The 26,898-nt window shown below is 43.7% G+C and overlaps 2 protein-coding genes across 9 annotated transcripts; one reads left to right on the top strand and one right to left on the bottom strand.

Moving 5' to 3' along the window:
• Positions 1–1,131: 1,131 nt before the first annotated feature.
• Positions 1,132–24,227, bottom strand: ATG13 (autophagy related 13). 5 transcript variants are annotated; one of them, XM_071558483.1, is made up of 18 exons: positions 23,914–24,227; positions 18,394–18,475; positions 17,473–17,553; positions 16,738–16,857; positions 16,232–16,278; positions 15,523–15,663; positions 14,550–14,590; positions 13,924–14,020; positions 13,479–13,577; positions 12,647–12,737; positions 10,198–10,296; positions 8,972–9,082; positions 7,731–7,864; positions 6,735–6,852; positions 5,937–6,014; positions 5,540–5,656; positions 4,991–5,119; positions 1,132–3,816 (listed from the first exon to the last, which is right to left on the bottom strand). In XM_071558483.1, the coding sequence occupies exons 2-18, from the start codon at positions 18,460–18,462 to the stop codon at positions 3,739–3,741; spliced, it is 1,650 nt and encodes a 549-aa protein (XP_071414584.1). In that variant the 5' UTR covers positions 18,463–18,475; positions 23,914–24,227; the 3' UTR covers positions 1,132–3,738. The 5 variants fall into 5 exon arrangements, with proteins under 5 accessions (XP_071414584.1, XP_071414580.1, XP_071414581.1 ...); XM_071558479.1 differs by having other exon boundaries at positions 8,972–9,055; positions 23,914–23,999; XM_071558480.1 differs by lacking the exon at positions 10,198–10,296 and having other exon boundaries at positions 23,914–23,999.
• A 13-nt stretch (positions 24,228–24,240) lies between these two features.
• On the top strand, positions 24,241–26,898 carry HARBI1 (harbinger transposase derived 1). 4 transcript variants are annotated; one of them, XM_071558493.1, is made up of 3 exons: positions 24,241–24,589; positions 24,777–25,508; positions 26,075–26,898. In XM_071558493.1, exons 2-3 carry the CDS (start codon positions 24,839–24,841, stop codon positions 26,449–26,451), a joined length of 1,047 nt encoding a protein of 348 aa, XP_071414594.1. In that variant the 5' UTR covers positions 24,241–24,589; positions 24,777–24,838; the 3' UTR covers positions 26,452–26,898. The 4 variants fall into 4 exon arrangements, with proteins under 4 accessions (XP_071414594.1, XP_071414595.1, XP_071414592.1 ...); XM_071558494.1 differs by having other exon boundaries at positions 24,241–24,698; XM_071558495.1 differs by having other exon boundaries at positions 24,306–24,320.

Below are 26,898 nucleotides of genomic sequence, written 5' to 3'. Positions count from 1 at the left end.
ATTATTCCAAGAACATTTTTATTTATAAATACATACAATAGGCTCATAAGGGGAGGGCATTTAATTGTTCCTGAGTTTGGTGATTGATCATACTTTGTGACTGTTTGCTTTTTCATGTATTTGCTGATGTTTTTTCCAGTCCCTTGTTTTACCGGTGACTTGGTGAAAAAGGTGAATACCGAAGCCCCTGTAGTAAAGCTCAGATCCACCAGGATGGTTTGTGAGTTTGCCAGCAATTCAGCTCCCTCCCCCTCTACAGTGTCTTGTGCATGAAATGGCACTCATAAATACACACAGATGTACACACATGTCATGTAGACAGATCAATATCTATAAGGTTGCAGTGGGATACTCAAGTTTACAGTGTTACCTCATGAAGAAGTAAGAAAAGATTGCTTTTAATAGTTACCCTTGTACACCAAGCTGGAATATTTCCTGTCATGGAAGCTTCCACTATACATAGCCTTTTTTAGCATTCCTGCCATTTTATCCACTGTGTCTTTTTTATAATAACCAGACATCCTTTACACTGCAGCTCAGATCAGCAGTTGTTATATTTACACAGATTTTTATCATACCATCTTGTCTTTTCTTTAAAGGGAAGGTGTTGGCACCATAGCATCATGTGTTCTATAGGGTTAACTTTAAACAACACTAGAATACAGCTGTTAAGTTTGGTTATTCTTTCCACATCTTACTAGTCTCCTCTGTTAGCTCAAAATATTCCTATGCTTTTAGCATGTAGTAGCAAGCAAGTACAATGCACATCTCCTCAGGGACAGGTTAATATTTCAGCAGGGGTGGAACGTCCATATAATTCAGTTTCCTAATTCACTGGGGAGGTCACCAGGGTCAAACACTGTGTGACTGTTTTCCCCACCTTCATTTGGAAGCAGCCAGGTACCTGTTCTGTCTGTCCCTTGCTATCCTTGCAGTAGGTTGGTCTCACTAGGATCCCACTGACTGCCCCCACTGTAATGCACCAGTCCCCTTTACCTTCTTTGATGGAGGCTGCAACCTGCTCCATCCTGCACTCACTGATAGGCAGCTGACTATTCTGTTTCCTGGAGGACAGAGAGCAGGAGGCTGGGACTGTCCCAGACCTGTCGGTACACATGGAGAAAAGCAGAGTGTTGCTTACATAAAAGTTTTATTGAAAATTCTTTGAATACTTGAAGTACACTGGAGACTTTCCAAAACAATACAAGTGAGAAGCCTTCCCCTCCACTCAAAGTATCTTGAAGTCAGCAGCTACATACATACTGTCCTTAATATCGAATGGAGCAGAGAGCTGCTAAAATAAACAGCCTTCATAACAGAACCTGTGGCAGGCCACAGCAGCAGCTAGATCTTTCCTGAAGGAACTTGGAGCCTAGCTGTAGCAACTATGTGTTGAAACTGAAGAATGTCCAGAGAAGAGGCACCTAACTCAGCCCTGGAGAATCTCTTATTGCTATGGCCATCCAGCTCAACACTAGCAGCTTATATAGACAATTTGCCAGCCTTTTCAAGTAGAAAAAAAAACATGCCACACCAACAAGTCTGCCTTATGAGATGTGGGAGCTGTAGCCATGTTAGGAACTGCGTCAACAAATGAGCACAAGTACAAGCACTGACCTTCTAGATGGGATTAGCAAGAATGGCATGCTCTCTGCCAGCTCCACGGCTTGTCAGCGCGAGAACAGCACAGCAGGAGTGCTGGCTAAATGAAGCTCAACCTCGACTATTATTCTCCCTTCATACAGTGTGAACCAGCACTTTGCCTCATCTCTGCTGCTCTGCAGCCCACAGTATCACTAGAGAAAGGTGACAACTACCTATCTGAGCTACTTCCTACAAGTTGGCAGACCAACTCCCTGAGCAAATGTGAGAGTCAGCTGATCCATTCATTTCTTGGTTAATGCATCCTTCTGCAACCCTTTCCCCCTGTCAAAGAAGGTGGTTCTGGCTGTGGGGATCAAGTATTTGTTAAAGCCCATGTAACTTAAGCCTTTTGAAGTGTTTATCTTGGAAGCTTTCTTAAATGTTTGTGCATCTTACTTAGCAAGAACAAAGCAATTTCCATGTGAGATTACTGAAAAGTTGAATTGGTTGAGTAAGCTAAAAAGATTGTGGTGGGTAACTCCTTCAATAAAGCTCTTATCTGGAGAAAGGAAAAAAGTGTTTTAGGACAATAAGGGGTCTTGCAGTTGCTCATTCTAGTTGCACATGGGAGGAGAAGTGCAAACCACAAGAAAATCCACCTTATCCAAGCTTCTATTTAGTGTCACTTTTTCTCCTCCCATCCTTACATTAGCCAAAAGACACACAACAGCCAAATCAGCCATACAGCACTGCCAGCTAGTCACACTGTTGATGGCCAGATCATTACAAAAATAAGATTTCAGCTACTCAAAAGCCAGCTGATTAAAAAGTACCATAAGCTTCCCAAAAAATGTGCTTCTTTAGAGAAGTGGCCTTCTGAATGGCTGAAGAACACTGCAAATTCATCCATGCCTATCAGAACGCAGCTCTTTACCAAGTCCCTGCCACTCCACTGACGTGTTCATTCTATCAGTGGGCCCTGATGGATGTAATGGACATGCAGTCCCCAAAACAGAGTATAATATTAATCAAGTCTGTCTTAGAAAATAAATATCTCAGATATTTTCCTGCAAAGAGAAACCAGTCTCACTGGCCAGGGTTTCATGGCACATTTGCTCTCTGCAGTGATTCAGGGCAGATCAAACTGCACTACTACATGAAAACAGAACATCTTTTAAATATAGGTTTCTTTAAAAGCAATAAATATTTTTTGATTCTTAAGTTCTTCTATTAACCATAAAGCAGGAAAGTTTGCAAGGATTAGAAGAAAGAATCTTGGACTAAGACTCCTAGTTACATAACCCTAAAGAAATAGGATTTCTAGTATTTACAGTTACATTTCAGAAGCAGAGACTATGAATTCAGCATCATCACAGCTGCTACGTGCAGGTTTGCCAACAGTCAACTCTGTTAAACTGAGCATGGCCGAGTGTCAGTGCTCTCGGGAAGGAAACGTGGAAAGCTTCTGCAGTTTCACTCCTGCTGATCAGCCACTTAGCAGAGGGCTAACCAAACCACTGTGTCGAGACCCAGTTCCTCGGAAGCAGGAGAACAAAGGGAACTTCTGTTACGCGCAGGTCCCAAAGCTGATGTCTCTCCCTGGGCTCCAGGCACATGCACTGAAGTCAGGATGAAATGCCCCGTTCTGCGGAATGGATATCCTGGACTTAAAACTGTTGAATCTGCTGAACTCACAGACCCTGGAAATGAGCCAAAGCTTTCTATGCTCTAACAGGATTGGAGACTGTAGGAAAAAGTCTGTTAGCAAGAAGCTCTACCTAGGGAACTTACACCAGAGGACCCCTGGAGGAAGCATGTGCCAACATTTCACAAAGCCCCTCACATAGAACACAGACTGAGGAAAAAATAATTTTCATACACTGGATTTTGACTTCCTGTGTCCCTACTGAAGTCTTAAATTCAAAACTGTGAGAAGGAAAAGCAATCCAGAATGATAGGGTGGAAAAGTTGAGGAAAATCAGCAGATAAGCTGTATCTGCTATTGAAGAGAGCAACCAAAGAAAGCTCAGTTGATGGAAGGAACTAGTCAATGTGAGACAAAAGGCGGAGCAGGGGCGGTAGAGATACTTGTTGATGTCATCTCCAGGATGCCTTGAGGAGGAAGAACTGCTGCAGTAAAACTGGGTAACAGCTTCACTGCAAGGTTTCTACAAAAGCATCAAATTCTTTGACGTTTTTCTCATGGACTGCCAGCTTCTCTGGTAATGAGTCCTGGAAGGGTAAAGAAAGGCGCAGGTCAGGGCTCATTTGCAGCAGACAGAAGGAAGCTTTAAACACACACTCCAGGATAAAAATTCTGTTTTTTCCAAGTCCTGCAACCCCTCTCCACTGCTCCAGGCTCCCCTTCCCACATGCACAAACCCAGGAATCCTCTGGCAGCACCCAACAAGTGACCCTGAGAAGGGCACTCTGCCCAGAGGCTGTTTGTTCTGCAGGAACAGAAGGTACACTGGGGCCTTGCCTTGTGCAATCGCCGCTACCAGTGGCAGCACAACAACTGGCTTACATCACTGGCTTCATCAAGGCACTCGCAGCTCTCAGCCTTTGGGACTCATGTTTCTCCTCAGTATGTTACAATGCTAGACATGACCTGCACCAGCCACACCAGGACTTGACTTCTGCTCATGCTGCAAGACCAGGCTGATTTTTCCTAAGTGTGACACCCCAGAGGTAGGACTAGCTTGGGGATTTCAGTGACAGGCAGAGCAAGCATGCAGAAGCAGCTTTTGGCTTCAAGAAAAACACACCAGTTTCAAGAGGCTCAGGTGTGCCACAAACAAATCTGCATTTGTCTGGAACACATTAATGAGGGACCCTCTTTGGACAAGGTCTCTCTTCTGATAAGTACAGGAAAGCTATCGGGACTGTTGGAGCAGTTCCAGAGAGGAGACACAAAAATGATTCAAGGGCTAGAGCACATCTCCCATGAAGACAGGCTGAAAGACTTGGGGTCATTCAGCCTGGAGATGAGAAGGCTCTGGGGAGATCTTCTTGTGGCTTTTCAGTACTAAAAGGGGGCCTTTAAGAAAGATGGGGACAGACTCTTTAGTAGGGGCTGTTACAATAGGACAAGGGGCAAAAGTTTTAAATTAAAAGACTAGATTCAGACTAGATACTAAGAAAATTTTTATGAAGGTGATGAAACTCTGTAACAGGTTGCCTGGAGAGGCGGTGAATGCCCCATCCCTGAACATTCAAGATCAGACTGGACGGGGCTCTGAGCCACTTGGTCTAGTTGAAGATGTCCCTTCTCATTGCAGGGACATTGAACCTTTAAATGTCCCTTCCAACCCAAGCTGTTCTATGAAGACACTTTTTTCAAACTAGAGGAGAAAATTATAAAGTACATATGATTGCCAGAGAAAGACATTTCAGGACTCCATACCAAGTCCTCTGCCATGGACTGCGCTCCAATGTCAATGGAGAGGCTGCTGAGTTGAGGGGGGTTCTGAAACTCACGGTAAAACGTCCCCAGGTCCATTGGAAGAATGTCATCTTTTGAAAATGCTGGTTTCTAAAATCAAAGATACTGTTAATTCCCAGAGACATTGGCTTCCCTTTTGCTATAATCTCAGGTAAAGTCATTACTTGCGATCTTTAAATATCTTGGCATTACAACTGTTGCTGCAATAATGCATATTAAGTAAGTGAAGAACAGCCAAGATCTGTGATTGCTTGAGCAGTTGGAAAAGAGCATTTTTAAGGAATCTGGCTCCTTTAGGCATTAGAGAGAGGAAGCCAAGCCTAGGTATTTAATTTGTAGCCGCTGATTCCAAGTATCAGTGTTTCTGCAGTTCTGGGACTGTCAAGTTCTAGTTTGGAACTGTGAATCATGGTTCTTTTCCATTCCCATTGAAAACTACTCTTACATCATTTGCCATCATACCAGCACCTGAAGCCCAGCTAAGATGCAGGTGTATGTAAGAGCACTTACAAAGTCAATCATAACAAAGTCATCATGGGTGTTCCCTGTGCTGCTGCCACTGGAGCCCTCCGAGTGTAAGCTGCCTTGTAGAGGAGATTCAGTTTCTGGGGAGTCAGGAGGATTAACCTGCCCAAGAAATCAAAGACGGTGAGTACTGATCTTATGATCATATCTGTCTGTGTATTTTTACAGTGTGGGGGTTGGACAATAAACACACTACAGCAAGGGCAGCAAACACATGCTGTTATTTGCATGTCTAGAGAGCCCACAGGAGACTTCTTGAAACCAAACAAATCTGAATAACTAGTTATTTTCTCAAAAACCAAATGTATTGAAGGCAGAGTATAGCATGGCTGTTTGCATAAGGGTTGCTGAGAAAGCATATATACCTCTGGAAGAGGCTTACCATGGGGTCGTTATCTTCCAGCTCAACATTCTTGGGAGCAAACATGGCAAAAGGAATGTCTAAGTTGGCCATAGTCACCTGAGGAGATTCAGCAAACAGAATTTCACTAAGATGCTCTGCTTACCCAGCACAGAACAGAATACTGAACGTCTTTGTCAGGCCAGCTAAAAATGTCCCAAGATCATGTCAGTAGTTAGGCAGGAGGCTGACAACCTCATTTAAAAGGCATAAAATAGAGAGATGATACTCAGCTGACCTAATGCAGATACATACCCTGAGGTGGGATTGCTTATATATGTCTTGTATAATATAGGCAAGGATTAACAAACTGCTACAAATTCAAACAATTCTTCATCCATCCAAAAGGCCTAGAACAACAGCCCCAGGAACTAGGCAAATCTCTAGGCTGCCCTAGCTGAACTTAAATGTTTGCTTACTAATGATGAACTGGTCTACTGCTTGTCCCTTCAAGGAAGGGAGGCTCACTACCAGCTTTCCCAGTTTATGAACATGTGGTAGTGGCACATCTTTGCCAGGTCCAAGTGGAGTATCTAGTCTTCTATTCTCAAATAGGGTGTTGGCAAAGTGGGGCAAATTCAATAACCGGCACATCGCACAAGCATTTTATGAAGAACAAGCCTATGGCAACACCTTGTAGGGAAATGCAGCAGGAAGGAATATGCACTTTCAGTCTTTGGGATTGCCTTGGCATTGGGGTGCTTTTTGCTCCTCTGTATAGGAACAGATGGGAGAAGAAGGGTATTATGGTGCCCTCTGAGAAGATCTACTGCTTGTTACCTGGTTAATGGGTTTGTTGACAAAAGCTCCCACCTTCCGGACAAAGATGGTCTCCAGAAGGTCATGTGGGGAGCCACACTTTCCTTCACTGCTGTTTGATACTGTTTCTGTGTCCTCACTGGCAGAGGAAAATAGATAACTAGTGACTCATGGCACAAACAATACAGACAAATCACATGCTTTATGAGACTCCTTCATTTCTCTTGGTTTACTCCTAATACTGGAAGAAGGACAAAAGAAATCTCTGCCATTGTACCACACCTTTCTCCTCAGTCATGAGCACAAAATGAGAGTGGACACTTGTGGAATCGGGTTTTTGTTTAAGCTGGACAAAAACTACTTAGCTGAATGCAAAGTTGCTGCCAACTGAACATTTTGGAGATGGACTTTTAACTCCAGAATGTGCATGTTCACAGCAATCCTATTCATCACTTATTTTTTCAGTACAATAGTAGTCACAGATCTCTTAAGAGGTGAGGGCAAGGACCAGAACTGTGTCTGTTACTGAGTTTATAAATGCAGTAGTCTTGCACATCACAACAGCCACTCCCAGTATGATTAATTCACTGCATGGCTATTAGGTACTCCTATGACTTGTTTAGTCCTACCAAAACTTTAAAACAAAAAAGTGGTTTAGTCTTATGAAAAGAGGATTACTTAGATAGCATTTAACACTCATTTGTGAGCTCAGTTCATCTTGTTTTACAATTGGCAAAACCAGCAGACAGATTAAAGAAAAAAAGATAAAATTGATAATAAAGTTGATCTAACAGGAGGATGTTACACTGAATAACAGGTTTAAATAGATGGGCAAGATCATTGTTTAGAGAAAGGCTGAAAACGCCCCAGTCAGAGAAAGCTGTAAGTTGTTTTGGGGGATGAAAAGACAGTAGTTATGCTACCAACAATAGATAAAAAAGTGAAAACAGAAAGTTTTATCTGAATAGGATTATAAGTGGGCTAGCACAAGTGGTGGATCATCTAAAACCAACCTACCTACTAGAAGGAGTAGCTGCTGAGTAGTGGACTCCATCCAGTGGGGTGCACATCCTCTCTTGATCAGCTTGAGTGCCATGTGCTGGCTGGCTAGGAACTGAGGGAACTCCCCCCTCCTTGCCTGGACCAATCAACTAAGATGGAGAGAACAGTTGAGTTAGAGATCTCAAAATCAAACCAACATCACAGTTCAGTGCAAAGCAGATCCCATCACACTGGGCTTAGTTGTGGGTTTTTTGGCATATGACTAGGCTCTAGACCCCATAAGGCTTAGAGAGGTGTCAAGTACAGGGTGATCACCACAGTACACTCTTTTTTTATTCCCTTCCTACTCTGCTCCTCTCCACTTCAGGTCTGTTTTACACTGCAGAGTTTTCTGGCTGTTGGTCCTCTGCTTCAAGGAGAGGAGTGTGGGGGGAAACAATTATATCCTCTTGCTACAAGCCCATGGCTCCTTCCAGCTTCCTCAGAAGGGGAAGTGGAGCAGGAGGTGCTGAGCTCTTCTCCCTGGGATCCTGAGACAGGACACATGAGAATGGTTTGAAGCTGCACCAGGGGAGGCTTAGACTGGATACTAGAAAGCATTTCTTTGCCGAGAGGGGGGTCAAACATTGGAACAGATTTCCTCAAGAGGTGATTCATGCCCCAAGCTGTCAGTGCTTAAGAGGCATTTGGACAATGCCCTTAAAACTACACTTTAAACTGGTCAGCCCTGATCTGGTCAGGGAGTTGGACTGGATACTCGTTGTAGGACCATTCTGACTGAAACTCTTCTATTATCATTGTGTCAGCAAAACTCTGGTGTAGGAGCAATGCCACACGCAGAAAAAGATTTCTGTCAACTTTGCTTATTTGTCTGATGAATGAAGGTAAATACGCCAATATGGACTGTCAGTGTCTTGGCTACGGAACTGTGCTTGGACAGCTACAGCAGCAGCAGCAGGTCTGTACGACAGGCAAAGTTTGGAATCAGTGCCTTGCTGGTGGCAGGTAAACAGGTCCAGTGCCTGCTGTCTCAGTGTAGTTTTCCTCATGAATTCTACTCCAGTGAACTTGGGTTGCTGAGGAGCCAATTCTCAGCTCTTGTGGAAGTTGTCCTTTCTCTCTATTTACCTTACATTCTTTTCATTCCTGACAGACAGGCTACCAATGCATGCACTAGTTGCAATGCCTCTTTCAGATGTACAAGTGACACAAATGGCTGCAATACCAGCCACGCTGGTTCCACTCTCTACAAGTACCTGGTGAGGGTGTGCAGCATTGAAGCCACCAGCAAAGAGTACAGGATACCCCATGTCAGCTGATCCAACTCCCAGGGCAGCAGGCTGATAGGAAAGACGAGAGCTGGAAAGCTAAGAAAGAAGAGAAAAACCAAGAAGGGCAAAGGGAAAGGAGAGGGGAAGGGGAATGCCCCACAGTCTGAATAATCACCGGTCACTGAAGGTGGAACAGGAAGAGTCAGAGGCACAGCATTTCAGGCTGGCAGAAGGATGTTAGATTTTCAGTGGAATCAATAATGAAGGTTATTGCTCTAAAAAGTTATTATTGCTAAGAGGACTACTATCAAGTAGGGGGACTAAGTCTGGGCCTTGACAAAAGAAAAAGCCTGTGTTCCTACACACGCAGGAGGAGGCTGTGGAAGGGACGACTGATGCCAGTCCCAGGGACGCTTTGTTCTACAGGCCTGCTTCAAGTACTGCAAAGAGCATGAATGCCATCATTAACTTACTAAAGAGCTAGTATTTAATACTTTTTCATCCCAAAGCAACTACATTATCAACTGTTTGAACCTACTCCCAGTGCACATTAAAACAGCTGATCTTCCAGGCCTGTTCAAGTAGCTTCAGTGAAAGAATACAGAGTCCCATCAATGTGCAAGGTAAAGAGAATTGGGAAGTTAACCCTTACAATACTGCTTTAGGAATGAAGTGTTGAAACCAGTGCAACCCAGGAGAAATTCCTTATGCACCCCAGGTAGAAATCTACCCAATCAGGTTAAAGAAAGCTTTCCTGTTCTGGTTTGCTTGACCTCAAGAGGACTTCTTTCAGAGCTCAGTGAGCTCCAGCAGGGCCAAGGCTGACATGGTTTACAGGGGTCAGAATGAGGAACAGCACTTCTATTCACATGAGGCTAGTTAGGCTGAGTGGAGCACTAATGACTGTACAGGTTTAAGAACCCTGGCTGTTAACAGAAAACACTTGTAACTGTGCTTTATTACTAGTGTCTTTCACTACCAAACCTTGACAGCTGTTGTGTTTTTAGGGGTGCTTGGCCTGTCTTTGGGAGACCTTCATCTGCAAAGGCATTTAAGAAGCCAGTCTCAATAACGTGCCTGGCCCATTTTGGTTTCACCAGTCTTTTCCACTCACAACAACATTCCACAGTGACAAATTTGTTTCCCGTACTTGTTTTGTCATGCTAGAACTCTATTCTGGCCATGTATAGCATATTCTATTGACAACTCACTTGATGTGAAAAGGCCAGTCCCATCACTGGGACCTTCAAGGTGTCCGTCACCACAGGAGGAGGGGTCTGAAAATGTGCCTTTGTGACAGTAAAAACACACTGTGCACAGACACAGACAAACAGAGGAAACAAGGAAAAGACAGAGTGAGAGGGGGAAGAGAAAAAGAGAGAGAGAAGGACTTCAGAGAAGAACTATGAAGAGTTGGATGAACTGAATGCTAGTGAAGAGGTTTTGGCTGCAGCAGCCGCTCTTACACGTAGATCAGTCTCAGTATTGCCAGACACACATTCATGTTGTAAAGAATTGACTGATTTCCAATCTGAGTGAACCGCTGAACACAGGTAATATTTTAGTGAACCCTGACAAACTAACTGCCAGAGACTCTGTCCCACAGCTAATTATAATTGGTACCAGCCAATTAGCAAGGAGAAGGCTAAACAGATACCAGAAAAGTAATTTTTTTTCCATTTACAAATTACATGTATTTCAATACTCTTCCTTGACCCATACTCCAGCTTTCTGAGGGTCCTATCTTGACAGGTCTGTGCTGCACCCTTAGAATAAAGGGGACCCAGACTATGGTAATTCGAACACACTGATGTGAAGAGAAAACTCCATCAAGAGGAGCAAAGCTGCAAAGTAAACAGTCTCACAGAGCCTACTAATGCAAAATGGCAATTCAAGCTCAGTTCAGTCCCACACGTCCTCCCAGTCATTCTCCTACCAACAGTTTTCACTTTTAGGAAAACTTCAGTCTCACTTCTGGATATTACTCATGGCCATTCTCTCTCCTGAAATTTGAGCTACTTCACAACACACACACGCACACGCTATGTAAGGTCACAGGGAGAAGGAAGAAACTATTCCCTTGTATCATGCAGATTAGGCCTCACTTTTACTGAGGCAGGTGAAGATTTGAAAAATTTGCATAGAATACCACACAGTACCCAGTATTCTCCTATATATTAAGTTGTATATAGAAAGCTGGAGAAAGAAAGTAACTTCTTTTTTCCCTTCTAATTTACTTTAAGTCCATTCTGCCAAGACAGCCTTAAGATTCTTACTGTGGTAACAAAGACTGGCAGTTGTTTTAGGAATAAGGGCACAGCATATGGCAACTATGAGCCACAGGAAAAACAAGAATGTAAGCTCATACTTAATGTGAATTCTCAAGGTTCATGTGGTTTCATAAAGCTCTTCCCCCTCAGTGACAGCAAAGCTTATGAACCCTTGCAAAATGTCAACTTCCATGTAGTTACACACACTGATACTGTTAAGTAACACTGGCACAAACAAGCCAGTGGAAACTTATGAAACCTTTTGTACTTAACCCATTTTATGAAAAAGCAGGACACGACTCGGCCACAAACTGATTGCCTGAACTGTGTATTGCAGAATAAGAGAGGATTTATTCCATCACACTTACTGTGAGTGCTGGCTAATTAGTTCAACATTGCCTGATGTCCTGTCACCTGAAATCCACTTGGCACAAAAATACTTCCTAAGAAAGGCTCATTTCTCGCTCATTCATACAGCAGAATGCATTCTGCTAAACCAGGCACACTAATTCCTCTGAAGCAGCAGAAAGACCCATAGCAAATGTTTTCAGTGTGGAACAGCATTCCAATTATACTTCATTTTATGCTTGACATAGACAGCAAATGAGATTTAGTCTTTAGATTGCCTTTAAAGATAGTAGAGCCATCTGCTTGGCTGGACAACAAGGCAGGGCATTCCTGAATATTTAAAGTGATAGAAAAACTGCAACTCTGGCCAAGTCTTAAAAATACAGAACTGTGCAGTCAGATACATGGGACAGTAAAAGAACTTGGGAGTTTATGGGGTTTGATATTCAAAAGGATACCAGCATCTGTTTATTTTAAAATTGAAACCCAAATAAGATTTACATGGGTAGGTGGAATAATAGACTATTAAGTCCACAGTTCAACATTATGACCCACTTTTTTCTTGCCGATACTTTTCCTGCTGCCCTAGCTAGCTTTAGATGCTCCAACAAATACAATTTTTGTGTTTTTTCCTGTCTTTCTACAGCATTTTCCTGGTATTTCAGTGTTTCTTTCACAATGTCAGTCTGTTACCCCCAGTTACCATCATCTGGCATTGATGTCTTGAATTCTTCTTTCCTGCAGTATCATTATGTAAATGTATAAGTACACTGCTAATCCTCTGCAAGCACATAGCTCAGCTACAGGAGTAGGATCTTTTAATCCTTCTCAGTAACTCAGTCTTTCTAGTCTCCTAGAACTTTGATGAAATTAGTATCTAACTAGGTTTTACTCAGAGTGTGATGACATAAATAACCCACATATTAACTTTTAATTAACAGCAGGAGGCTGCCTGTTTGCACAATAGTTGATCTGGGAATATGCACACTATCTTAACAGCAATTGCTCCATCTAGAATTAAAAGGAGTCTGGTTTCTCTTACCTGAGATGGAGGAGAGGTGGAAAAAGATGTGGTACACACTTCTTGGGAATCTTCTACTGAGGGGTATACTGCACCATTGTCCTCACCAGCTCTAAAGCAGCAAGGAAAGAAAAGTTTTCTAACTGGAAATATTCCTTGAAACAAAAAAAAAACCAGTAAAACACACCGGGATAAACACTGCAGGGAGGTTGAGAGTATTTGGGTGGAGTTAAAAGGAGAATTATGAAGGGTTCTCATCTACTTGGCAGAACTGAGGAAAACAAGGCATGAAAACTTTAATTTTCCTCAGGCATTCATCTTTAGCCCTCACACAAAAAACCAGAAGTGTTTCTAACTAATGTTCATGTTATACCAGCTAATGCTACTGGCTTTGGTGTTTACACAACCATTGTCAAACACCACCACTGGTCCCAGTTTGAATGCCCTCACATGCATTTTAGAGAAGACAAACTTCTCATCTACAAAGAGAAATTAAACTCTGATCTTCTCTCAGTGGGAATATCTGGAGATGCATGCATCTGGACTTGTAGTTCTACAGCTCTATTAACCATTACACTTTCAAATTCCTAAAGGCAGCCAAGATTAAACATCCTGTGTGTCCAAGTGCTTCTGTAAGGACTTTGGGAAAATACAGGAGCTTGCTGCATTTAGTCTTCTAGATAGGAGGAGGAAAATGTCACCCTTCATCACATGCTCAACCATGTCAATATGACTGACACTAATCCTCCAGTGTCCCTTCCCATGCAGTCAGCAAACAGTGGAAAAGGCTCTGTATTTGGGCAGAATTGATGCCTTCACCATGGCCCACACCTTCAACTCAGTATTTCCTCACCTGTAATTGCAGGGGTGCATGGGTGAAGAGCTGGGATAGGGACGGTCCACAAAGTGATCAATTATAATCCCCATGATAGGAGGGGTCCTCTCAAACTGCCTGCAAGGCAACAAGCAATGGTGTTATTGGCTTTCTCTCTCTACTCTCTCCCAGCTGATGGTGCCCTCACAGAAAATCCTTGTGTCTATTAATGGGACCAGAGCATCTGTACAATTCAGTCCTGCCACTCCAGGCATGCATCAAAAATCTGGAGTTCTATAGCCTGGCGCTGGGCTACCCAAATACTCCCCCTGCTGCAAGACTTATGCGAGAGAGAGTATTCTCCATGGAGGAGAATCTCAGGAGGAAAGGATAAGTGGGAGGGAAGGATTTAGGGGCTCAGAATATGAGGGGTTTAATAGCACATCATTGTAACACAATTTCTGGCATGATGACATTTTCTTACCTGGTTGACATGAAAGCGAGGTTGATTCTGTAGGCACAAGACAAAGTGATGGTGCCCACTGGGGTACCCACTGTCCCAACACGGACTGTCTGGAAACCTGTAAGGTTAAGGAATGACTGTCAGTTTCACCACTTATTTATGTGCCACACTTTTCTATTCTGAAGTTACATTATCTTATTTCTACAGTGTTTCCTTTATCCCTTGCAATCTGAACTCCAAAGACACATGGGACCAGTAACAAAACAGCAGCACTAGGCTGCCTTGCTGGTAGGCTTCACCTGCAAGACTTCTGATATTGCTTCCTATCTTGGTCTAAAATACTGCTCTGAAGTGCTTCTTGTTCCTTAGCAGATCATGATCTCCTTTACCAATCCTGCCCCGTATCAACATACTTCCACATTCTTATTTCATTTCTGGATCACTAGAGTCAAAATGGCAACCACCCTAAACGGTGTCCAGTTACCACCATTATGCTTGTTACTTTATGACACAGGCCGTCCCTGGCAGACCCCGATAAAAAGCACATGTAAACCTCACACTCTCCTTATGGCACTTAAGAATAGTAGTAAAAGACTAGTCAGCATTAAAATCAGTTCTGCTCTAGTTTATGTGCTGTCTAATCATACCTTCTCCCAAGCCACTCAGTTGCACTTCACCAAAATATATCCTAAAGGAAAAGAAAAAAGAAAAGCTATTAGGTCTCTTTGGGACGTAATGCTATACCTATCTTTATTTAATTTGATGAGTTGAAAGGCTGGAACTACTTTTCCTCTTCAGGGAAAAAAAACCAAAAAAACAAAGAAATGGCCAGAATGCCCATCTCAAAAAAGCCTTCCAGCTACTTCAGAGGAAGATATGTCATGTTAAAAAAGAAGGAAGAGAAAACAGTAGTCCAAGTAGAGATTCCTCTTCAAGCTTAAGCTTCTGTGGTGAGTCTACAGTTCAGAGCAAAAACATGAAGTGATGTAAATTCCACAGACAGGTCTGAGTCTAAAAGCCGATGTTTATCACATAACATAAAAGATTAACTGCATTGTAAAGAGACTTAGGATCATCTACATTAGCTGTGAAAACATGTCAAAGACTTTTCTAACAGCCAAAAACAAAGTCTGGAAGATAATAACCATGAACCACAAGCCAGTCAGACCTCACAGACTAAGCAGAGTTGACCCCAGTATGTGGACAAGTAAACGGCAAGAACTACAGTAAGTGGAGCTTTAAAATGGAGCAGCAGAGCAGAGCTACACCTTGCAGGTATGTGCAGTGTCAGCTGGCATTTATCAAGTACAGGCCAGGCACCCAAAAATCCGACACTAATAAACACTTTAACCAGTGCTTGCATGTAGAATTATTTTTGCTTTTCCCAATATAGTAGGGAAACAACACTTCAACACTTAGTTTTTCTTTCAATAGCTCCAGTGGAGTCTAAAAGGTGATACATAGCCCAAAGTTTTCTTCTGTCACTGGTAAGTAGTAGTAGTTACATCCAAATAATTTGATTTTATTATTACTTGCCCCTTTTTAACCACATTTGCAGCTACAGTGTGCACCTCTAGAGTTTCTGCTGTTTGTATTTCAAATGGGCAAATTCTGATTTACCTGTACAGTATTACATATTCATGGCCTTGTTTCCTTGAGAGTCTGTAGGCTGGAGTTACCCTGGTTATAGCAAGCAAAGACTTCAGCAACAGAGACAGCCTGTTGTATACAGTGTATGAAACCTTGATTTCTTTGTCACACCTACAGAACACAAAGCAAAAAATTAGTCTTTTGTTCCCAATTAAGTTGCTTGGTTTTGTTTGCTTGGGTTTTTTGTTTTGATTTGTGGTTGGGTTTTATTTTATTGATTTTGAATAAGAATTAGTCTGGGCCAGTTGGCAATGTCAGTTTTATTGCCAAAATGATTACATAAAGCCCCAGTGTGGCTACCTGTATTGACCAACCAGCTGAGAGTTCTACTTCAAGCTAGTAAAAGCAATTGCTGAAAAATGCCATGCAGCCTTCTACTAAACAAAAAACTCTTTGCAGTTATAAAAGCATTTGTCATTACTGACTATATGAATTTTTGTATCTGAGGAAGCATACTAGTTGTAATAGAAGAATGAAAAAGGAGTAAATTTACTAATTTACTTCCTTGACACCAATATTAAACAGTTTGACTTGTGCATTAAACAAAGGAGAGTTCCCCCTGAAGTGTCCCTGGCCACACAGCCAGTGCTCACTGATCACCATGGATTAGCCATGTTTCCCATTTTCATCAGCTAACAACTACAAACACACACAAAGAATGTGTCAAGAATGCACTTACTTTTCATTCATTTCTAGACACCAAATTTCCAGCTCCATGGAGTCCCCCTGGATCAGAGAATGAATGGTAAAGAAAGGCTCATTTCCGAACACAACTGTTTTCATATCTCATTAATGATCAGCAACAGCCACACCTCTCACGAAGATTTGTCTCCTGTCTCCCACCTTCTTGTAATGCAATGACCAAAAAGGTGCACTGGAAGTCTCACTGCACAGTTACATCACCTGAGACAACACCTTCTTCAGAACAGCTAAGTTCTTCACGGTCTAAGAAACTGGAGTTTGCTGTTCTCTCATTTGTGTGTTTGGCCTCGGATATCTGCAGTGAATTGCTTCTGCTAAACAATACATTTCTTTTCATTAGCATATTACCTAACTTAATAAAACTAAGATATTTTCACATTGGCTTGGACTAAAGGTGCCCTGGTGGGTAACTTAAGAGTCAAGTAAAAGAAAAAAAACAACCCACAAACAAAACCCAGCATCTATTTTTGACTCAATTCTCACCTCGGAGGTTTTGAGAGAAATCTCCACACACATAGACCGTCCAACAGCGGGTAGCTGTCCTGCCAGGGCTTTCTTTGCTTCATGAGTAACCTCTGGTATGTCTTTGATTGCCAAATTGAACTGCAGAATCAAAGAGATGATGCAATTTTTTTATTTCTTTGAAGAACTTCCTAATGGTACACTGCAGACAGGCTCACAGACCCATATATAACATACTAGGTCAGTGTCCACTGAAATATTTATGAAACAGAAAATTCTCAGCTGGGCTGAGGCTTTTCATATTTGGAAATATTTCCTTGGCTGCTAATTCAAGTGTTTTTCCTGATCCTGCCATAAAAAACACATTCCTTTTCCCTCACTTGAGTCCTGTCTTCACCCACAGTATCTTGAGTTTTTTCAGTTTTAATAAAGCCCATTACTACAAAGTCCTGAATCGCAGAGATGAAAACCTCTGACAGAAAATTAGCCATTGCCCCACTCCCAGCAGATCTTGGAAACACACCTTAGCTGGCAGGAGATGCTGAGAAGCATAATTTGTCTCTCCTCTAATTAGCCTTTAAGAATCCAGAGTGATTTGCTGCATATGGACAATAGCAACCAAAAAACCCCTCCACACCATGTAATTGAATATAGTAGCTATTCTGTGTCTGCACAGGACTGTAATAATCATATGGTGCTCTCTGTACACAACACACACACAGAGTTATGGAGCTGCTTTAGAAAACATGACTTTACCCAGTCAGAACCTGTTGGGGAGGATGATGATCGGGTACAGATTTTCTCTCCAAGTCGGGCCTGGACAATTACTTGTACTGTCTGGAATAGAAAGGAAAAGATACACACTCATGTTTTGGGCTCAGCAGAGCCCTCAGTTCAGATCCTGAGCTAGACAAGTTTCAAGTAAAGAAAATTAAAGGGCTGACCAGGAAGTAGAGAAGTAGAGTTTGCTACACTGATCTTCATGTCTAATCAATTTAAATTATTACATATAACAGACAAATGTATTTCAGAGAGAAAATCATTTTAGGCTGACCTTTCTCTGTAATAACATGAGGTGACCAAGTCAATTTTGCAGTCAGGAGCTGCAGTTTTCAGTAATTCTGAAACAAAATTTACAACTATATCCTGAACCTGGACAACTAAACAAAAGTCAAGTGAATCTGTACATTTATACCAAAGCCATTGTCAGAGTATTTACCTGTATTTATGTACCAAGTGATGCCAAATTTTATGTTACTTATCAACATAATTCAAAAGGACATTCTGGAATTATTGCTTTTGGATGCAATGTAGAAATTGAGATACACTGAAAAAAAAAAAAGAGTGGAGTCCAGCACAAGGCACCACCTAACAGCTGGATGGTTTGTTGTGTTGATAGAACCCAAAGCTGACAGAGGTGTGAAGTGCCTACAACCGATTCTAAAGCAGGACACTTCTGGGGGATGAAAGAGAATCTGGAAGTATCAAAAAGGGGAAAAGATGTTTTGGTAGTTACTCTCAGGAATTTCTTCAATTTGGTATCACCTTTTCTTGCTTTGGTCTTCAGCAAAACAAAAAAAGAAACCCAAACCCCAACCTTGTTATTCAAACCACAAAAAGTATGGCTTTTTTCTTAAACAAGAAAGAAGAGTCATTTGTCTGAGAGAGAGAAGTTACCTTTAAAGCAAAAAATTTGATGAACTTGTCCAGGTCCTTCCTGTCCTGGGAACTGAGATCAGTGTCCATTGCATATGGCAATCTGAAATACAGCACAGGCCTGGGAATTAAGTCTTCCTTGAGCTTTCCGTTTAGATTTCAAAACATTTTTGCCATTAGAGCCCACTTTAAAGGAAATATCCAGCACCAAAGCCCTCCACCTGTCAAAATCCTAACACGCTAAGCACTTTGGAGTGTGAGTATGAGGTATAAGCATGCACCAGTAGTTTGTCCAGTCAGTGCAAAGATAAAAATAATGAAAAAAACAACAAAGGGAGTGCAGAATTAAAACTCGCTTCAAGTTCTCCAATTTTGCTACCTTAATTAAAAAAAAAGCAAAACTACCACTAACAAAACCCCCAACCAACCAAAATAAAACAAAAAAACCCCCAAAAGCAAACCAACAAAACCCTCCACCCCAAACACTCCTACACTGACTGAATGCTATACCAAGCTATGGCAGTCTCTGCTTCAAAAATTATATATCTTCAGCTACCAGCACTGGTCACAACAAAGCTAAATTGTTGAGTCTGAAACACTAACACCAATATTTCAGTGGTATTTCAGCAGATATTGAAATCTATATGACAAACCACTGCTGGAACGGGCTGTGTTGCTTTCCTTCTAACAAATAGTGCTTGTAGTAAAACTGCACAGCTACAAATTCACCTATAACCAACCGAAAAAACACAGTTTTACCAAGGAATAGACCAAAGTCCCCTGTTCAGTTCTCTTGAAAGCTCTGATAACTAACACTTAGCTTTCACATTCACATTGATTGTTTTCCAAAATCTGATTGTTTCTAGCAACACAATGAACTTGCACAGCATCTGAAGCGAGGCAGGGCAAGGCACTAATCCGATTTCTGCCACCATCAGGACACAGGGCCTGGGATAAATCACAATTTTTCTGTCTCTCAGTTTCTTCATGTGTAAGTTAATAATCATATAGAGACCATGGGGAGGAATGCCTTAATTAGCAGCATTAATTGTACTTTTTGCTCATAAGCCTTCCAAGTATTAATTCACAGTTAACTGCTGTTGCTGTTTTGAGACAGCTAATGAGCCTGAAGCAGCTTGTCAAACATCACGTACTTACAGAACATGCTGCTCATCACAGAAACGTTGGCAATGTAAGGTCAGGGAGCACGAGCTGTGCACGTTACTCAGTGTTCAATTGTTAAGCAAAGACTGAACTTGCAGCAAGATATTTATTTGTATTTATACAAACTAAGGCCGAGCAGGACAAAGGGGCTAATGGTCCTATTCACACAGAAGATAAGTTATCTTTAATGACCAAACACATGCAGGACTTGTGTTCAAAATATCTCAATAGCAGTAAAGGCCTAATGCTTTGTAAGCATCATCCAAGATGGGCTGCCAGACAAGAGTACTACAATTTACACAGCATTTTATAAAGAAGAGTGCTGCTTTTTGAATGACTATAAAAAGAAAGCTGGACATACAATATGGTTGAATGTTCCCAGGCTACATTCATACTTCATTTCCTACTGCTGTGCTGTTCTCCTTACAAATTATAAATTAAATTGAGAACTAACAACACAAGCCATTCAACATCATAGGCATTATCAAATTATCCTCTGGATATTTTAACCTCCTCACCAAAACTATGGTACTTTCTTTCCCTGCCTTTACCTCCAGTAGGCTGAGATTACAGACCTCTTCTACTTTAGGGGGATGCAAAAAGAAGTCAGCACTTTAAGTGCTATATATTTAGCTAATGCAGCACTCTAAATCAAAAAAAAAAAACCTTTAGTATAGACACATCTCATTACAGAAAAAAACCCACATCCAACCAAAAAACCAGGCAAGAACGACCTATTATTATTCTTTTGACTCATTAAGTAAAGCACCATAAGGGTTGCAGAGGTCCAATATCTACAACAAACCCTGTCTGATACAAGTGATAAAATATGGCATTAAAAAACACTTTTATTTTCTCAGTAAAGAGAATGCTGACATTGAAATAGCAAGAGAAATCAAACTAGCTTTAAATGTGAAAAGAAGTGAGAGGGCATTTCTATGCTACCCCTGGAGAAAGAGGAAAGGTGGTGTATATCCTGATTCGCCTAATGGACACGGAAAAAAATTTTGGTATTGTCTATTGCAAAACATTTGGGAACTAACAGAAGGTGTTAGGCTCACTGTCTGTTAGGATCACCTGCATGATTCTCCGTGCAGTATAGGAATTAGTTCCCTGACACCCACATTAGACCTGACACCCAAATATCCCCAGACGAAAGAGCCACCAGAAGCATGTCTTAAATTGAGGTTTCAAAGAATGAGAGCCCCATGGTTGTGCCCCATTGCAGCACAATTTGGATTCTTCCTGTAAGATCTCAACCTACTTGTAACATTGATGAAACATCTGGAAATTGACACTGTACCTCTGAAGCTCCAAAGGCCAGCAACAGTTGACTCACCAGAGCCTGAAGTAGAGCAGGAAGTGTGAGCCAAGGTTTCCTGTCAGGAATCTGTAATTTCAGGGGGGAAATGGGACTTTGGAACTCAGCTCCTGAAACGTGTAAGGTAAGGGCTGTCATCTGATGACCACCACCTCCTCATTTTTGTAGGAGGGTCTCTGGGGATTGCCTGAGACCTGATAAGGTTTAGGACAGCATTTACCTTTAGAATCCTTCTTGCTAAGAGTCAAGATGGAGCTAGAATTACAACCTTTTATTTACAAGAATTCTTTGGTACTCTCAGGTTAGCTGGTACAGCTGACCAGAACAGGAAAGAAATTTTGTAAACTCAGTTCCACCAAACTCATTCAGCCTCTCAGGTCCTGCAGGTTGCAATGCCAGCACAGCTCCCTGTTAAGTGCCACTACTCAGGCATTTGCTTAGCTCAAGGAAAATGCTGGCTAATCTTACACTGAATAACAACTAGAAGGAAATAACCTTTGGTCCAGGTTAGAAACTTACAGACGACTGATTTCCCCTCCCCCAAGCAATCGCTTAAGTAAACTGATGCATTCACAGGTACAAACAAGCATCTTGTCCACATGGCTTTTTGCTTTGTCTCCCTCTTCCTGCAATGCCCATTTTTATACTATTGCTTTTATTTATATGCCACTGTCTTCACTTTGCTGTGAACAGAAATGTCAGAGACGAATGTTTAAAGGAGAACTGCTACATGTGGCTCTTTTGCCTAAAGCCTTATTCTTTCTCACAAGGTTGAGGCAGTTTATCCAACAGTTTAACCTCTAAGCATTGCACCTTATACGCTCTACTGCTATTTATACTCTCCCTCTCCACGGAGAAGGACACATCAGCACAAGCTGATGGCGCTGTTTGCATGATGCAACCAACTGCAAGAGCCCTCCTCTCCATGCGCTGGTGCATCCCAGAGGAACTACAGCGACCGGCATGCCAAGCTCCCAGCCGGGAGCAGCCCCACTGCGGGCACACGGAGACCTGTAACCCGGCACACAACAGGTGCACGGAAACACCTGTGAGCTCCGGGGCACTACAGTACTTGCTTCATACAGGGCAACTCAGCATGTACGTCTGTCTGACGTGGACATAAACAGGAAAGGAGCAGAAGCACCTGACACATCGCAGGCATTATTCATGCTGCTGGGGAAAGCATACACAGGCTGCTCCCATTACCTCCTGTATTTCACTCTGAGCCGTGTCTGCTACAACTTAGAGTCATCCTCCTTTCTTTTCAAACATATACTTACCAGTGCAAAGTAATTACTCATGGTTCCTACCCCAGAGTGAAATTAAAGACCAGAGGAAAGAAACCAGAGCGGGTATCGTTGTAAGGAGAGGGCTGTGGACAGCTCTCATCCCACCTGTTTGTTCCTGGTTACATGACTGTGCCCCCTAGACCAGGCTCCTTGTCCCTGCCACTCCTCCAGAACTTCTTTGTCACTACAGGCCCTAAATCCAATCTCCTAAGATGTTTTATGAGAACCTCAGAAAAGCTTGTTGAATCATCTAAACAAGAAGGACATGGAAGCTTTTGAAGCTTTTAACACAGTGACTTTGATAAATAGGCTTGACTGCCAAGAAAGCTTTCCCAGAATTATCCCCTTCAATGACCAAGAAGCTTCACTGCACCAGGTGTTCTGAGCACATTAATAAGTAACTATAAAAAGATTCCCGTAAAGACAGGACTGTTTCAAGGCTAGGCCTACAAGTCAAACTCCATTATCCTACAATTACTTAAAATTAACCTCCATTTTGCCTTCTTAGTAGGTTAGTCAGAAACCTGGGGAGAGGGAGCAAACAGTTTTAAATTTTAAGGTGTGACACTCTCATTCTTTAGTTTATGGATTTTTTAAAGAGATGATTAGAGTAGACTCTAGCAGAAAACCTATTTCACACAATATAAACATTCTTATAAAATCAAAGGCTCTGTAGCATGCCTAAGTTTTGACTGATAAAGAGGTAATTTCTCCTCCTGATCAGGAGATGGATTTACTTCATAACCAATTAATGACTCTACAGCTTAGTAAATATCTTATTCAAGCCAGCACTGCCAGCTCCACTGACTTAGAAAGAAAATTAAGTAATTCCTGTTGACTAGCAGTTACATGCTGTACTTTTCTAAGATCTACAAATGGTATCAGTTCAAAGGTCCATTCTCTCATTTTGTTTGTCAAGCCAAAGTATACAGATGAAACCAGAATCTGCTTCTACATACCCTGTAGTACAACCACCAACATAATCACCACCTCTCAACTGTTGTACCAACACATGGTCAAAAAAGTTAAGATTATACAATACCATTTAAGCAAAATAAAGTGATCCTGTATAACCCTTCTAGACACCTACAGATAGCCTGGCTCATCTGAATGACTTATTTCTTGGCACAGGAAGGAGGGGTTCACCAGGTCAGGCCACTCCTGCAATAATTAGGAGATGCCCTAACTGTCATTGGAATAGCAAATTAGTTTTTAGCTAAGGCAGTAATTTACCCTGTTTTTCCCCCTTGCTATGTGCCTAGTCACACTGCTCTTGACATTTGCAAGAAGGCAGTTTGGAGGCTTAGTCCAAAGTGTCTCTTTTCTACCTGTTCACTGACATGGAAAGTGCCTCTACTCCTACTGAATCCATGGGAATGACTCTGGCGGTGCACCAGGAGCCACGGCTCTAACAGGAAAGACTTGTAAACCCTCTGCTCTTTCCTAACGCACAGCAAACTCGCATTTTACAGGAGAACTATACAATGGAGTACGCAGTCTCACGTTCCACTATTTCCAACAGGCTCTGAACCATTCTCGAAGACACCACTTGGGGAGATTCCAGCGGGCCATCTCCCTCTCAGTCTCCCCTGACAGCCCCCGCCGTTAGGAAAACGAGCCCCCGCCGACACGCGGCAGTCGGAACCGACCCCCGCGAGCGGCGACGCGCAAGTGAAGCGGAGACCGGAGCCGCAGCCAAAGGCTGAGAGCCCAGGCGCGCCCCCTGCCCTGAATGCGGGGCCTCCCCCCGGCCCGGGCCTGCGGTACCTGCGCGGGACCGGCGGTGCTGGCGGCGCATCCCGCGGGGGCCCCGCTCCCCGCCCGGGCACGGGGGCCGGTCCGCGGCCCCGGCCCCGCGACCGCCGCCTCCGAGCCCCGCGGCCGCCCCGGGACTTCGGCCCGCGCCTCTTCTCCTGCTCGGTGCTGGGTCTCGCCGCGAGTGTCAGCGCCGGCGGGGCCGGGCCGGGGCTGCCGCTGCCCTCAGAACCGCGGGCTGCGCTGCACCGCCGCCATCGCCTCCGCCGCTGTTTGTTTTCATCCGCTGCGGGCGGGGGGAAGGAAGGAAGGAGGGAGGGAGGGAGGCGAGGAGGGAGGTGCCTGGGTGTCCGCGGCGGCACTTTCCGCACGGAGTGGCCACTCCGCGCCCGCGCCGCGCCGGGGCCGCGGGCCGGCAGGTCAGGCGGTGGCCGGGGCCGAGAGAAGCGGGGCAGAGCCCGGCGTCGCTCTCGCCCCGAGGCCCTGTGGCTGCGGCGAATCTGCCGCGGCGAACGCCAGGCCGGGCCGGCGGGAACGCAGCCGCGGGGCGGGCAAGGGCCGGGCCGCGGCGGGGTCAGGGGCGTCCGGACAGGGCAGCGACACCGCCCGCGGGTGCCCGCGCCTCGGGGCTGCCCTGCTCGGGCCGCAGAGCCTGGCACGGCGCTCAGCTCGCTCCCCGCCACCGCAGGTAAAGGCCTGCCAGCGCCAGGCAGAGTTCTGGCTCCGCGTGGAGCCCACCTGTGCGGCCCCCGTGTTTTCAGAAGCAGATACAACAAAGTAAAAAGATCTGCTGGATGGTCAGAGTGACAGGAAAATGGTAACGGAGCTCACCAGTAACAACTGTTCTGAATGTGCTTCCCCTTTGCTTTATGCAGGTGAAGCCTCTGGGAGGGCCCTGCCACAGAGGAGCCCCAGGGGACCCCCCTGTTTGTCAGCCATGGCCGTACCTATCGCGGTTCTTGACTGCGACCTCCTGCTCTATGGCCGCGGACACAGGACTTTGGATCGCTTCAAGCTGGAGGATGTCACGGATGAGTATCTGGTATCCACATACGGCTTTCCCCGACAGTTCATTTACTATCTGGTGGATCTCCTGGGAGCCACTCTGTCACGCCCTACGCAGCGATCCAGGGCCATCAGTCCAGAGACACAGATACTTGCAGCGTTGGGTTTCTATACCTCTGGCTCCTTCCAGACTCGCATGGGGGATGCCATTGGCATTAGTCAAGCCTCCATGAGCCGTTGTGTTGCCAATGTAACCGAGGCATTGGTAGAAAGAGCCTCACAGTTTATTCACTTTCCTGAGGATGAAGCTACTGTACAGAGCCTGAAGGACGACTTTTATGGTCTGGCAGGCATGCCCGGAGTGCTGGGGGTGGTTGACTGCACCCATGTGGCAATTAAAGCACCAAATGCTGAGGACCTCTCTTATGTGAACCGAAAGGGTCACCATTCCCTGAACTGTCTGATGGTGTGTGATGCCAGAGGAGTCCTCCTGAGCGCAGAAACGCACTGGCCGGGCAGCCTGCCCGACTGCACGGTGTTGGAGCAGGCAGCCCTCACAAGCCAGTTCGAAACTGAGCTACATAAAGATGGCTGGCTACTTGGTAAGTCAGTTTTTCAGTGGAAAGTCTGCTATATATTGTCTTCTTATTGAGTCAAGAGCCTCTGGGCATGAATGATATGTTTACTTTTGATTGCATTCCTGCAAATTTCTTTGAGTTATGTGACTCAGTTTAGGCAATCCTTATCTTAGAAGTTTAGAACAGTAACTTCCCATCTGTGTTTTATACTATCTGACTATTGTATGTATCAGTTTACATTTATTCTGTGGAGAGTTTGTTTTCCTACACCTTTCCTACACCTTTCTAAGCTGAATTATGTAACTTTTAATTCTAGGTAGGGTCCCAGTTCAACTGTCTTTCACTGTTTAATGCAATAAATGAATTCTCTTAAAACTTTTCTGTATTCTTCCAGGATTTTCTTGCATAAAACTGAATGCCTTTACTTGTGACACATTTGTAAATGGAGTTATTGTTGCCCTTTCGTGCCTTCTGCTTTAGCCAGAGAAATAAGTTATACTGTATCTGCTGTACCGGAAAACCAGGGTGAGGAGCTGAAATCTGTGGCTAACTGTGGGGATATGTAACCTTGTCCTTCTTGCTGTTAACAGGTGACAGCTCCTTCTTGCTGCGGACGTGGTTGATGACCCCTCTGCACATCCCCGAGACGCCGGCGGAGTACCGATACAACATGGCGCATTCTGCCACGCACAACGTCATTGAGCGCACCTTCAGAACCATTCGGTCGCGCTTCCGCTGCCTGGATGGGTCCAAAGGCACCCTGCAGTATTCTCCAGAGAAATCCAGCCACATCATTCTGGCCTGCTGTGTGCTTCACAATATCTCCCTGGAACACGGGCTGGACGTGTGGTCTTTGCCAGCCACAGGACCCATGGAACAGCCGGAAGAAGAGTACGAGCAAATGGAATCAGTGGACTCGGAAGCCTGTCGTATTCGTCAGGAACTTCTACTAACTCATTTTAGCTAATGTTGTGACAGAGAAGAGCCTTCTAACGGTTCATCTGGGAAGTTATCCAGAGCAGATATGCCCCTTCCTCCTCCTTAAGTCAGCAAAGACTAAGCAGATTTGAGACAAGGAGAAATTTTACACTCTTCATTTCAGGCAAATTTCTGAACTTCTCTCAGTCTCTCCAGAGATGCAGTTTAATTGTTAAAGTTTTACTGTTGTGATGATTATGCTCTCTTTCAGCTGACTTAGAGAACAGTAACTAACATAACATCAGTGGAGGAATTTGGGAAATTGCCTTTGATAATGGTGAAAAATTTGTAAACCTTGCACTGTTTTACAAAGCAACAATTCCATGCTACTGTGTAACCCAAAACACTTATGACTGATTTTTAAGCAGTATTTCACACAAATTAAAATCCACGTGAGTTCCTGTCTACCATGAATTCATGGGCAGGAAAGCAAATA

Source organism: Pithys albifrons, chromosome 6 (assembly GCF_047495875.1).
Source record: "Pithys albifrons albifrons isolate INPA30051 chromosome 6, PitAlb_v1, whole genome shotgun sequence".
NCBI classification, from domain to species: Eukaryota; Metazoa; Chordata; class Aves; order Passeriformes; family Thamnophilidae; genus Pithys; species Pithys albifrons.
The sequence above is the reverse complement of the archived record's forward strand: the minus strand, read 5'-3'. Positions and strand labels throughout refer to the sequence as shown.